This window comes from Caenorhabditis briggsae (assembly GCF_000004555.2).
Source record: "Caenorhabditis briggsae complete genome, chrIV, whole genome shotgun sequence".
In the NCBI taxonomy this organism is placed as follows: Eukaryota; Metazoa; Nematoda; class Chromadorea; order Rhabditida; family Rhabditidae; genus Caenorhabditis; species Caenorhabditis briggsae.
Genome location: NC_013487.2, coordinates 10,400,111 through 10,413,526, shown reverse-complemented (window position 1 = coordinate 10,413,526; position 13,416 = coordinate 10,400,111). Strand labels below are relative to the sequence as shown.

Below are 13,416 nucleotides of genomic sequence, written 5' to 3'. Positions count from 1 at the left end.
AGATTTTGAAAGATTTTCTTAGTATTCTTTTGACAATTTCCCGGTTTCCTTTACACTTTCGAGCCCCGACGGCTATGGCTGACTGATATTTCGGTCAGTCAAAGGTTTAGCTGTGTTCGAAAGTGTATTGAAGATTGGAACCTGTCTTCTGAATTCTTTGAAAATCTTAAGAATCTTCTCTCCTTTTTGAGTAGGTCCTAGGTTTTGAAAGATTTTCTTAGTATTCTTTTGACAATTTCCCGGTTTCCTTTACACTTTCGAGCCCCGACGGCTATGGCTGACTGATATTTCGGTCAGTCAAAGGTTTAGCTGTGTTCGAAAGTGTATTGAAGATTGGAACCTGTCTTCTGAATTCTTTGAAAATCTTAAGAATCTTCCTCTCCTTTTTGAGTAGGTCCTAGATTTTGAAAGATTTTCTTAGTATTCTTTTGACAATTTCCCGGTTTCCTTTACACTTTCGAGCCCCGACGGCTATGGCTGACTGATATTTCGGTCAGTCAAAGGTTTAGCTGTGTTCGAAAGTGTATTGAAGATTGGAACCTGTCTTCTGAATTCTTTGAAAATCTTAAGAATCTTCCTCTCCTTTTTGAGTAGGTCCTAGATTTTGAAAGATTTTCTTAGTATTCTTTTGACAATTTCCCGGTTTCCTTTACACTTTCGAGCCCCGACGGCTATGGCTGACTGATATTTCGGTCAGTCAAAGGTTTAGCTGTGTTCGAAAGTGTATTGAAGATTGGAACCTGTCTTCTGAATTCTTTGAAAATCTTAAGAATCTTCCTCTCCTTTTTGAGTAGGTCCTAGATTTTGAAAGATTTTCTTAGTATTCTTTTGACAATTTCCCGGTTTCCTTTACACTTTCGAGCCCCCTGACGGAAACTATACGTATTTTTCTAGAAAAGTCAACATTTGGGTCATGACCGGTTTTCGAGTTTTTCGAATTTTTGAGAGGTGGCGTATCATTATGTGGGGCACTGTATATTGCTTCCAAAATTTTCAGAGATATCAAGACTAATTCAAATACAAATGATTCATTTTCATTAACTTAATGCCCAAAGAAGCTTCTATAAGACGACTCTTCAAATGATTCCTCTGGCACCGAGCTAGCAGCTGCAGTCTCTTGTTGTTGTTGAACAGTTGGCTGAGGTGCTGGTGGAGCTGGATATTCGGCAGACTCTTCTTCATCTCTTCCATATTCTTCTGGATTTGATGCTGGAGCTCCATTATCTTCCCCATTAATAGATTCTGGATGTTGAGCACGAGATCCGAATTGAGAGAGAATCGTGTTAACTCCACAATCTGAGGGACAGTAGGCAGCTGGGAGACCTGGCTCTCCTGGTGCTCCGATTCCTCCTTGTTCTCCGAATTTACCGAACTGAAAGATTTATGAATTAGGAGGAGGGCAATTTGAAAAAAGTCCAGTTTCACGACTTCAATTTCAGAATGTTCCTGCCTTTTTATTTCAAGATACCCTACCTTTCCAGTAGCCCCAATTCCTCCTTGTTGACCAGCTTTTCCTGGTGGTCCCCGAATGTTGGAAGGTCTTCCTGGATTGCCCGGTGGTCCTTTTGGCCCTTGTGATCCTGCCAACCCTGGTGGACCCTTGATTCCTTCTCCAGCAATAATTGTTTCTCCTGGTGGCCCTTTCACCCCATTCGTTCCACGTGGTCCTGTTGGTCCCTTGGCTCCACTGGCTCCGATTCCTCCTGGCTGTCCTGGATGACCGGATTTCCCGGATTTACCCTTTCTTCCAGCGTTTCCTGGAAGTCCACGTTCACCTTGTGCTCCGCGTGGTCCTTGTGGTCCAGATGGACAAATTGAACAAGGAAGCTCATCCTGGGGTTCTAGGTCAACATCGGTTCCTTCTAATCCTGGAGATCCTGGCTTTCCAGGAGTTCCTGGTTGTCCGTCGTTTCCTGGTGCTCCCTCTTCTCCGATAGGTCCTTGTGGGCAATGAAGGCGGGTGCATTCTGAACAATATCGGTCTATAAGTGCCTAGAGAATATGCAGAACATACGACTACATTGATGCAAGATTCCCTTCTTCTCATCGTTCGAACCATAGGCGTTTCTTTGGAAACGAGCTGGGTGTTCGATTTGTCTAAGCTCCGCCCAGATTACTTGAGATTTAGCCTTAAGTTAAAGCCATGAAAAACTAGTAGTGAAGGTGTTTGAGACCCACCTTGAACGCCGACTGCTTCCCCATTATTTCATTTTCAGTATTTTGAATTTTCGAAGAAAGATGAAGGCAAATGATGACAGTGAATACAGCAGTTAGGGCTGATAACAGACAGACAAGACGAGCCGCCAAATGAGCGATGCTCACTTTCATGATGGATTCTGGAAATTAGTAAGTTTGAACTTCTCTGGACTAAATTTGGAGAGGCAATAACAACAATAAAAAAGAGTTTGAGATCTATTTCAACAATTTTAAATTATTTTAAAAAACTGTTCGATTGTGGAATAGAAAATTGGAGGATAGTACAAATGAAAATGCGAAAATATAAAAGGGGAGATCCAGATGATAACAATAGTAAAATGTATGCGCGGCGGAATATTATGAATACGGAACATCAAATGTTGCCCTAGATTTCGGGAAAGATATAGGGGAGACTGGGGAAAAAGAGGAAATCATAATAATTGGAATACCGAGAAAACGGGGTACAGTGCCGATACAAAATGAGATACAGTGCCGATACTGATGGCTGGTATCGGTAATTCTAAAAAGTTGTCGAACTTGAAAATGATCCAAACTTTTCCAAACTTTCAGAACGTAGTTAAATTTTGGAGTGCTCTTCTAATAAGGGTTTCATAGTAACTATTTTTGTAATCTATAGCGAAATTCTTCCTTCACACATTTGTCAGTTTTTGATAGAAGAAAATGTTGAGCATTTTCAAAGTATTTTCAGATTTAGAAGTGAATTGGAGATCCTGAATTTTTAAAAATAAATCTAACAAAAAATTTCAAACATTCTTTCTGGAAGGTGGAAGATTGAAAAGTTTCGTTATGCGTTTTAGATGTTTTGGAATAATTTGTTTAGAAACTCATGATACACACTTTCTGAAAGTTTAGAAAAGTTTGGATCATTTTCAAGCTAGTTCAACAGCTTGAATTACCGTCACCTGTAATTCATAGAAGCGCACTCTTTCTCGATATCTACCTAAAAACTAAACAAGTTGTTGTTTTTTCAATATATGTCTTTATTGAACAAATAAAAATAAAAAACCAATTTTTTTGTAGAGCGATCAGGAAAATGAAAAGTATTGGAATTTCAAAAATTAGAACAGATAAAGTTCAAAACAACCAGTTGAACCAACCAATTTCGAATTTGATTCGTCTGAGTTGTTTACTGGAAGTAAGGATGAATCCATCTATAAATACAACATCGAATTTTCAAAAAACTCCATCTATTGTCAATTCATGGACACCAAGGAAGCACTCGTTCATTTGTGTTGCAGCATACTACCATTTAGATATGGTTTTTGGAAATTTTGTTTCGCCCACTTACCAAGGTTTAATAAAACGATATTTCAGATACACTGACATGGAATAAAAAATGTGAAAGATGGAGAAGAGTCACTACACAAATCTGGAATTCTACAAAATAATTTTTGAACAAGAGAATCTATCTGTAAAATTTTGTTGGAAACCCAAAGCGGTTTGGTTATGATCCTATACGAAGATGGAACTGAAAACTGCAAAAACTTCGACATGATCTGCTGTACATCCGTTTTTGAGCAACTTCCGACCAGAACCTGGCTAATATCCGTCCAAGAGCTGAATTTCACTCAACTTCTGCCTAAGGCAGCAGCCGAGAATTATAGCTTATAAATTATAGGCTAAACTCTTTTTACATATATTCCATTCTCCTGAGTTTCTCCTCTTTCTTCTTCGTCTTCCTTCGCATATTCTTTTTAAATTGTTAGACGATGCGAATTTCTTTGAAAACGACCATTAAAATTTCATAAGTTGTCTCCAACCACAACTACTACAGCACTTTTTTCCATGTCTTGTATCCGATTCCCATTTCTTACTACTCCTTTTTTCCCTCCTCCTATATTTCCGTTTTATTATTCTTTTCTCCAAATTTTTGTACCCATTTCATATTGAAGTCAATCCCCGATTCACCCCTTTTTCTTCTTTTGGTTTTTTTTGAATAGTCTTCAACTGATTTGCATAAAGGTTGAAAGACGTCAAAAAAGAAGAGGACAAAGTGCTCGCCGAGCCGCATAAGAATTTCGGAGAAAGGCGAAGAAGAAGCTTACCGAATAACTCGATTTCGGTCGGCAGGAGTTGGTTTGTGCTGGCGCGTGAAAAAAAACGAAAACGTAATTCCGTTTTTTCTCGTCTTCGAACAAAACGAAGCACTTGTTGTATAGGCTCTTCATCTGAAGCTTCCTCCAGTCAGTACGTGTCTTTTGGTGTCAAATGGATTGACTTCTTCTTCTTCCATCCGTGTATTCCTTTTTCTTTTTCTTCTTCATTTTCTGCCACTCCAGAGCTCATTCGGCAGAGCAACGGAGAAGAGCACACCGAAAAAAAACTCGAATGATGTATACACGAGATGAGGCTGAGGGCTCAAACGGTCTCCAGGGAGAGTGGCTGGGGGGAAACTCTGGCGATGAAGCCAGAAAGCTTCTCGGACACGGACACAATTTGTTCACGCCTTTCATGTGTTGGTGTCTTGTTTTTCTGTTTTTAATATCTCGGCAACATCTTCCTCGTCCCTTTTTCTATTTGTTATTTTAAAAATCATCTGAGAATCCTGTAACGTTTTGACTAGTTCTGTAACTTTGAACAAACCAGATTTCGATTACAGTATCCCTTTTAGTAAATGGTTCCAAACTTCCTTCGGGATAGTGTTATCAAATAAGCATGTAAAATATCCAAACTGTAAGCTTACGAGAATGTCTGGTTATATTATACTTCAGCTATAAAGATTTCTTCAAGACAGAGCCACATTATTCCCACTGGCAAACGTATAATTATGGACAATCTAAATAAGTGACATCAGTTTTGGTATATAAGCTTCAAAACAATCGTTGAGTGATGTCAACTCATACACATCAGATAAGTGTATTCAGTACCGGGAAAATAGGTACCAGAAAAATTTCTGAAGAAAATTGCCAACTTTTTGTACCGGAGAAGCCAACCAAAGTGTTTTGATCCGTCTGGAAATTTTGGAAACAAAAACATAATTCCATTTTTGTAGTTTTTTTGTCTGAAAGATCATCCACGGGATACCGTAAAACCTGTAATAGAAGGGCCCTTAACTCTTTTAATGTCAGACGACTTTGCTCGGTTCCTGCCAAAGATATGGAAAAGTTGTCAACTGATAAACTGTTTATCATTATTTCACAAATCATTTGTAAGTGGAAACATTTCTGATATCTCGCTTAAGAATTGAGATAATTGACCTTAAACTTGACAGAGGCCCTTCTATAAGAGGTTTTACGGTATACCCTTTTCAAGAGCAACTTTTTATTCAAACTATTTAAAAAACTGCGTTTGAATCATCAATTACAAAAGTGAAACTCCTTTTTTTCCATGTTTTTAGAAAGATACAAATCAAATAACCCAAAATTTTTTAGCACCCAAAACTAATTGTAAGTAAGGCCTTGTAAGTTTTCTGGGTTATTGTATTTTTCTGAAATTCTGAATTACTGTAACAAAACCAAAGGTATAGAAAATTCACCCTATTACTTTCAGTCGTAAAATGTGCCCCAACACTTCCTTTTTTTCGAAAATCTCAATTCAATCTTGCCGCCTCCTTCACTAGATCTATCTAATTATATACCGATGCCCTTCTTTTTTTCCTTTCCTGTCAGCTGGAGAATCTATTTTCCTTCGCGGAGCAGTTTTCACTCTCTTCTTCTCCTTCAATTCAAAAAAAATCGTGGTAGATATGTATATCGGGAGCCCCGGTTTTCAATCTGAAATGGGTGGAAAAATACGGAGAAGCGAAAAGGAAAAGCACAGCACCCATCAATTTCTTTTTCACTCTCTTCTTCTCAACTCCATCTTCTTCTCTTTTTTTTCTGAAATTAGAGCCTTCACCACGGGGGCTCCATTCTTCTTCTTTTTCTCGCCTTGATTGACGATTATCTCGACATTTCCGTCGGCTTCACTCTCTTCTACGCCTTCTATGAAAAAAAAACGATTTTTCTCTTCTCCGCCAATTGGTTACGGAAACTTGAACTTTTTTCGAAGGCCTTTCTGTTTTCCATTCCAGTGACGTCTTTTTTTTTCTTCGCTTTTTTTCGGTTTTTTTCTTGCGTCGTCGCACCAAAATCATTGCAAATTCAATTGAAAGCTGGCTCGAAGTGTTCCGAAAGAAGAAAAACACAAGACTAAATAGATGTAAAAGAAGAAGAAGCATGACATGTTGCTTCAAATTCTTCCTCGTTGTTTTCATCCTCACAACAGATTCACACAAGTTGGGATCTGATTTTCCAACATAGGAAGACCACGAGACATTCTTTGACTTTGGGAATCTTTAATACCGTAAAACAAGGTGTGGCACAATTACCCGGTCTGATAAAAACGGGTATATCTTAAGACATGACCATCTTGGAAGCATGAAAATTGGTAGGAATATAAATTTATGTTTGATTCGAAGCTATTGAAATTTTCAAACCGATTCTTCAAACCTAGGTAATGTTATGATTGTCCAAAGATGAACGGCGTAATGTTTCTTGCGAGTTTCATGGGATAAAGCAACTAGGACAAGCGATAACTTTTATAAGTTAATCAGATCATTTTATGCTAGTTCAAACTTGAGTACGGTAATTATGCGCCCCTGTCCCTATTATCGACTTCTCGACCCAGAAATTGAGCTCAATCTTGATTGTGAATCGGTCTGATGTTTACAATATTTAACACCTTTTTCTTATTCACTTAAAACTACCGTAACCTAAAAATAGTTGTAATATCGGGATTCGTTTCCTAATTGTAGTGAGTTTTCAGTCAAAATTTTTCGACATGTTTGAGGAAAAGTGACAGACATATAAACGAAAAAAAAAGGAAAATAAACATATTTTTAGGTTATGGTAGTTGTCCTTGTGGGACCTTCGGCTACGTTCACCGGCGTTTCTCTTTCCCATTTCCGAATTTTGTATTAGAATACTATATTAAAATTTTCCACTTTCTCGCTAATTTCAATATTCGAGTTCTCCAAATCTTTTTGATTTCTTCTTCAAGACTTCCCTCCCGCAAAAAAACTACAAAATATATTCAAAAACATTTCCCAAGGTGCAAATCCTCTCCTCACTTCTTAAACTTGTTTGATTGGCTCAATCTACACTCTCGAAATATGAATCTAGGCATCCAATTAGTTGTCCCTTCTTTATATATTTCCTTCATCAATAACTCCCCCGATTTCTTCTTTTCCTTCCTAAACACTTTTTAGGTTTCAAAAATGAAATCACTTTTTTCCACCGCGCCTGAAATCAAATACTTTTAGAATCTTTTACAAAACCCCCAACGTCTTCTTCTTCTTCTTTTCCTTCTCAACTCCAATTTCACGCCTTTCTATTCATCGTGACGTGGAAGAGAATTTCTTTCTGTTCTTCTTGTCTAGTTTTTTTTACAAAAGCGGCACCCCTTCTTTCTAAATCATGTGCATCCTGAATGATGGCGGGGGGCCTTCCACTTTTTCTTTTTTTTCTTCAAACCGGTCTCTTAGCATTCCGCCCACCCCCTTTCAGAACTCATCCCCCCTTAATCGTATCTGATGTTAAGATTCTTTTTCTTCTTATTTTTTCGATTCACTCGCGGAGTCTTTAATTGGAATTGGAATTCGTTTTGCTTTAAACCTCGATTAGACTATGGAACACGTCATCTGAATTTCTCTCACACATTCCAGAATGAGTTCAGTACTTTGAGACGAGTTACAGTGAAGTTAATAATCCATAGAAGAAAAGATTTGCAAAAAACTACCGTACTTCCTCTAATAGAAGCCCATCCAAACCGGTTTGAGTGGGTTTCAATTAGAGGACATACTATTTTTTTTGCTTCGAAATCTAGAATTTATACTCAAAACCCGAATTTCTTGAAATGTTGCTTCAGAAAGGCAACTTTTGATATAAGCTGAGTTAGAAGTAAAATAAGAAGAAGAAGAAGAAGGAAAAATCTTAACAATCTCATGACGCCTACTCATTTTTCCATCTCATTTTTTTCCCACGAATTCAATAAGTGTTACTAGAAAACGGAGATGAATAAGAAAAGTCAGATGAAGAAGGAGTATGAGAAGGCAATATCTGGATAAATAATTAATTATTTCTCAGTTTTCACTTATTTCGCCTTCCTCACTTTCCACCCTTTTCCCTTTCATGTCGTCATCACTGATTTCTTTTTCCCTCTGAATTTCCAGATTTTGAAATTTTAACTTTGTTTCTCACAGGACAAACCATGGCCGACTTCTTGGGTATCGTGGCCATTGTCTTCTTCTATGTGCTCATTCTAGTCGTCGGCATATGGGCGGGTAGGAAGTCAAAAAGCACAAAAGAGTTGGAATCAGAAGTGGGCGCACAAACGGAAGAAGTGATGTTAGCGGGGAGAAACATCGGAACTCTTGTTGGAATATTCACAATGACTGCCACGTGGGTTGGTGGTGCCTATATCAATGGAACTGCTGAAGCACTTTATAATGGAGGTAATCTAATTAAGACGAATTGTGAAGAAGAGAAGAATCAGAAGATCTCTTTCAGGTGTTCTTGGATGTCAAGCCCCAGTTGGATACGCAATTTCTCTGGTAATGGGAGGATTATTGTTCGCAAAGAAAATGAGAGAAGAGGGATATATAACAATGTTGGACCCTTTTCAAGTATGTTTCAGACTGATTGGTTCCAGTAAAACATAAATTTTTTAAAGCACAAGTACGGTCAACGAATCGGTGGTTTGATGTATTTGCCAGCCCTTCTAGGAGAGACATTCTGGACAGCTGCTATTCTCTCTGCACTTGGTATGATTAAGGATTTTAATGATTCCTTGAAATAAGGACCTTATTCACTTCCTTATTCAGGAGCAACCCTTTCCGTGATTCTTGGAATTGATATGAATGCATCGGTGACTCTATCCGCTTGCATTGCCGTGTTCTACACATTCACTGGTGGATACTATGCAGTTGCTTATACTGACGTCGTCCAACTTTTCTGCATATTCGTCGGATTGGTGAGTTTATCTTTTTGGTGACGTCAGAAACGCTTAAGATGTGTTCTTTCAGTGGGTATGCGTGCCTGCGGCAATGGTTCATGATGGTGCAAAAGATATTTCAAGAAATGCTGGAGATTGGATTGGAGAAATCGGAGGTGAGCAATAATAGACTAATCAAGGATTTAAGCAGGTTTAGGACGATTACATCTCTTTTATATAACCACCACTTACAGTAACCATATCCCGGTGTTGTCTTTTTTTCAAGTGTTGTTTTAGAGTATATATATTGAAAAGATTGGAAATCAGGAATATCAGAATATCGGAAGTTCCTTATTCGGAACTTAAAGTCTCGAAAATTCAGATACTCAAAATTTCGAGAAAATGGAGATTAAGAAATAGAGATACCCAGAAAGTAAGACATTTGGGAGTTCAAAAAATCTTTTTTCTATTCAGAAAATTTTTCAAATCAAAATTTCCAAGTTTTTCTAAACACCTGAATTCTTAAGTTATCGAGTCTTCTAACTTCCGATTTTCCAAGATTCTGAGTCTCTGAACTTCTTGAAATTAGACATCCAACAAATTTTCAGAACTTTGAAAATTCCGAGTTGGAGAAATTCGGAGGTTGAGAAATTGAGAAAGTCAAAGATCGAGGTCGTTGGACGCCATTCGGGCTGAAACACCTTCAGTTGATATCCAAACTTTGAAGTTTAAGAGTTTTAAAAAAACTCTATATTTTGAATTTCTGAATATTCCAACTTAATTTCTGAATCTTCCAACTCTGAATTTCCAAAATTTCCAATTTCCGAATTTCAAACTCATTGATTGCTGAATATCCACTTTTTTACTTTGCGATTTCCAATTTCCGAACTTCTAAAATGCTCGTATACTCTACTGACTCTAGAACGTTTCCGATTTTTTCAGGATTCAAAGAAACGTCTCTCTGGATTGACTGCATGCTTCTTCTTGTCTTTGGAGGAATTCCATGGCAAGTATACTTCCAACGTGTTCTCTCCTCAAAAACTGCTTCCGGAGCTCAAACTCTTTCCTTCGTGGCTGGCGTTGGATGCATTCTCATGGCGATTCCTCCTGCACTTATTGGTGCAATTGCCAGGAACACTGACTGGAGAATGACTGATTATTCCCCATGGAACAATGGAACTAAAGTTGAATCGATCCCTCCAGACAAGAGGAATATGGTGGTTCCATTGGTATTCCAATATCTGACACCAAGATGGGTGGCGTTTATTGGTAATTGAAAAAAAGGAGTTAAATTAATCAAACTTGTAAAATCAGGTCTCGGCGCTGTTTCTGCTGCTGTCATGTCTTCTGCTGATTCTTCGGTTCTTTCTGCTGCCTCCATGTTTGCTCATAATATCTGGAAACTCACAATCCGTCCACATGCTTCTGAAAAAGAAGTGATTATTGTAATGAGAGTTGCGATAATTTGTGTTGGTATAATGGCTACTATAATGGCTCTTACAATTCAATCCATCTACGGTCTCTGGTATTTGTGTGCTGACTTGGTCTAGTTATCCTCTTTCCCCAACTTCTCTGTGTTGTCTACATGCCACGTAGCAACACTTATGGATCATTGGCTGGATATGCAGTTGGATTGGTTCTTCGTCTGATTGGAGGAGAACCACTTGTCTCCTTGCCAGCATTCTTTCACTATCCAATGTATACAGATGGAACACAATATTTCCCATTTAGAACTACAGCTATGCTTTCTTCAATGGCTACAATATACTTCGTAAGTTTTCAATCTTCCATCTGATGATTTCACCCAAATCTCAGGTATCAATTCAATCGGAGAAGCTGTTCAAATCAGGACGTTTGTCTCCGGAGTGGGACGTAATGGGTTGTGTAGTAAATATTCCGATAGATCATGTGCCCCTCCCTTCAGATGTCTCGTTTGCCGTTAGTAGTGAAACCTTGAATATAAAGGTAGAGTGTGCGGAATGCGTTTGATAATGTTAACCATACTCGTGAAAAGGACCCTGTCATAGTTTCTTTTATAATCAATATTTTCGGTCAATCAATTTGAATATGATAGACTTGACGAGAACTACAAAATGATATTTTTTGGAAAATTGTATCTTGTCTATGAGCAAAGTTACAGATTTTTAAAAAGGCAGGAGCTGGCCCGGGCTGGATCAGCCACTTTACGGATCATAACATTATTCATAGACAATATACATTTTTCAAATAATAACATTTTGTAGTACTCGACGAGTTCTATCATTATTAATTTAGTTGGTCTAAAAATATTGATTCTATAAGAAACTATGGCAGGACCAGTTTTTCAAGTGTGATTTTAACCTTTTTTTTACATTTTTCTTTTTTTTCCGTTCAGTCAAAATTCCTAATCAAGTGAAAGGGAATACATACGAAAATGTTGTTTTCTTGTTAGATGACTTCCTCGAGTATTGTATCGAAAAATCGGAGCTAGGGAAGAGAAAATCTGGTGGCCGCGGCCACGGCGGATATACCGTAATTAGCAAATTACTTTCATTCTTCACTCGAGTTTCGTCTGTTTTTCGGCGATTTTTAGATTTAGAAACATTTTATTGTCCAACTTGTTTGGCGGTTTTCAACATAAAAAGTTGTTGAAAAGGAAAAATAATCGAGATAAAAAGACCGAAACTTTTAGATTACGGTGGTTTTCGTTGCTCAAACCGTTGGCCACACCCACAAGCTTTTCTCTTCCACAGCTCCGATTTTTAAAGAAATCATAATAGTGTTCAATCTCTTATTTTAACCCCTTTTCAGACACCAAACGGAACACCGGCTCCAGCTCCACACCCGAACCTACAGCCGTCTGATGAGAATACATTATTGCATCCGTATTCAGATCAACATTATTATTCAACCTCTAGTTAATTGAAGAAATGACCAAAATTCATTTGACGTGTTTTGACTCAACAAATACCAATAGCACACCAATCTCATTCTCTTCTCAGATCTCTTGAATAATTTTTAGACCCATCCGGTGGAAAAAAAAAATAGTCTCTCTTTTTTCTGTTTCTTTTTCTCTCTGATGCTCTATTTCTGTCGACTTTCCGTTTTCTTCTACAGTCTTCCAATAAAAACGTGACTATAAAAAAGTAATTAAAATTTTAATCTGGAAGAATTTAACCTGGATATCAGCCATCAATTTGGCGAGAGGGGAGTTAGAAAGACTAGGCAAAACCTTGAGTGGTTATCAGTTTTCTTGTTTTTAAGTTAATAATGATGGAGGCAGAAACAAGATATAATTGTGAAGTACATAAACCTTTTGTAGTCTGAAACTGAGCAAAAAAAATATTTTCAGATGTTCCCGAAACAATTCTTTTGTATTGGTGTAGCCGTTTGAACAGATACGCCGAAAAATATACAGAGTGAATAAAATGGATCTTCTAATTCTTCTAATTGACGATTTTATCTTCAGGTTCTTGAAATTCGAAGAAAAAGTATGGCAAGACATCGTTCAATTCATTATTCTCGCAATTATTCCAATAACTATAATGGTATACATTTGGTGGAGGTTCAAGAAGGCGTTGAAGCTTCGTCGAGAGAAATTGAAGAAAAAAAGACATGAGTTGAAGATGAAACTACTTAAAACTCCGAAACTTAAACAGTCAAGAATAAAACGAAAAGATACATTCGAAAACGCGCCAAGTTCAGTGAAAGAGCGTCCGATTAGGGATGGAATCATTTATACATTCAAGAATAATCCAGAATTAGAAAATTTGTATTTAGAATACAGAAAGAAAGGAATTGTAAATTTAGCATAATAAAATGTTCTTTAGAACCAAAATCAAATTGAAAGACTGTCCATACAAAATTAATTTATAGACTGAAGATATGGGAGATACTGCTACATCAAGATACAAGTATTACGATAGCATAGAATTGCCAGCTGTATATCAAGATATTGAGGTTTGTTGAAAAGATGGTAACATATGCAAAAAACATTATTTACAGTACTATGATGATAAACCATTCATCGAAGTCAAAAAACTGGAAAACGATCCGGTGTTTGTAGATGAGTGTGTTGCATTGGATTGGGAAATTAAGACACCGTACAGAAAGATAATTTCGAAGATTTGAGTTTTCCAGCATTATTCTAGTACGAAAAAATCGGAGCCCACACATGGCAATAATTTACGAAATTTGATGTTTTTCGGATTTGTGGGCGCTTTTCGCGATACGGGGAAAAATTAGGTTTTTCGGCATTTAAAAATTCTGGGTCGAAAATGTTGATTTCAAAATAAGTAACAATTATGA

At 37.4% G+C, this 13,416-nt stretch overlaps 3 protein-coding genes across 3 annotated transcripts; 2 read left to right on the top strand and 1 right to left on the bottom strand.

Moving 5' to 3' along the window:
- Positions 1–1,042: 1,042 nt before the first annotated feature.
- Cbr-col-121 lies at positions 1,043–2,328 on the bottom strand (the record flags this gene model as incomplete). Its single annotated transcript, XM_002634194.1, has 4 exons — positions 1,043–1,372; positions 1,474–1,967; positions 2,015–2,129; positions 2,179–2,328. 4 exons carry the CDS (start codon positions 2,326–2,328, stop codon positions 1,043–1,045), a joined length of 1,089 nt encoding a protein of 362 aa, XP_002634240.1.
- Positions 2,329–8,406: 6,078 nt separating this feature from the next.
- Positions 8,407–12,030, top strand: Cbr-cho-1 (the record flags this gene model as incomplete). The annotated part of the gene is given in 10 exon segments (XM_045235808.1): positions 8,407–8,650; positions 8,706–8,821; positions 8,869–8,959; positions 9,020–9,168; positions 9,221–9,305; positions 10,072–10,398; positions 10,444–10,662; positions 10,680–10,900; positions 10,945–11,094; positions 11,920–12,030. The coding sequence occupies 10 exon segments, from the start codon at positions 8,407–8,409 to the stop codon at positions 12,028–12,030; spliced, it is 1,713 nt and encodes a 570-aa protein (XP_045091870.1).
- Positions 12,031–12,993: 963 nt separating this feature from the next.
- Positions 12,994–13,239, top strand: CBG26432 (the record flags this gene model as incomplete). Its single annotated transcript, XM_045235807.1, has 2 exons — positions 12,994–13,068; positions 13,114–13,239. 2 exons carry the CDS (start codon positions 12,994–12,996, stop codon positions 13,237–13,239), a joined length of 201 nt encoding a protein of 66 aa, XP_045098022.1.
- Positions 13,240–13,416: the final 177 nt, after the last annotated feature.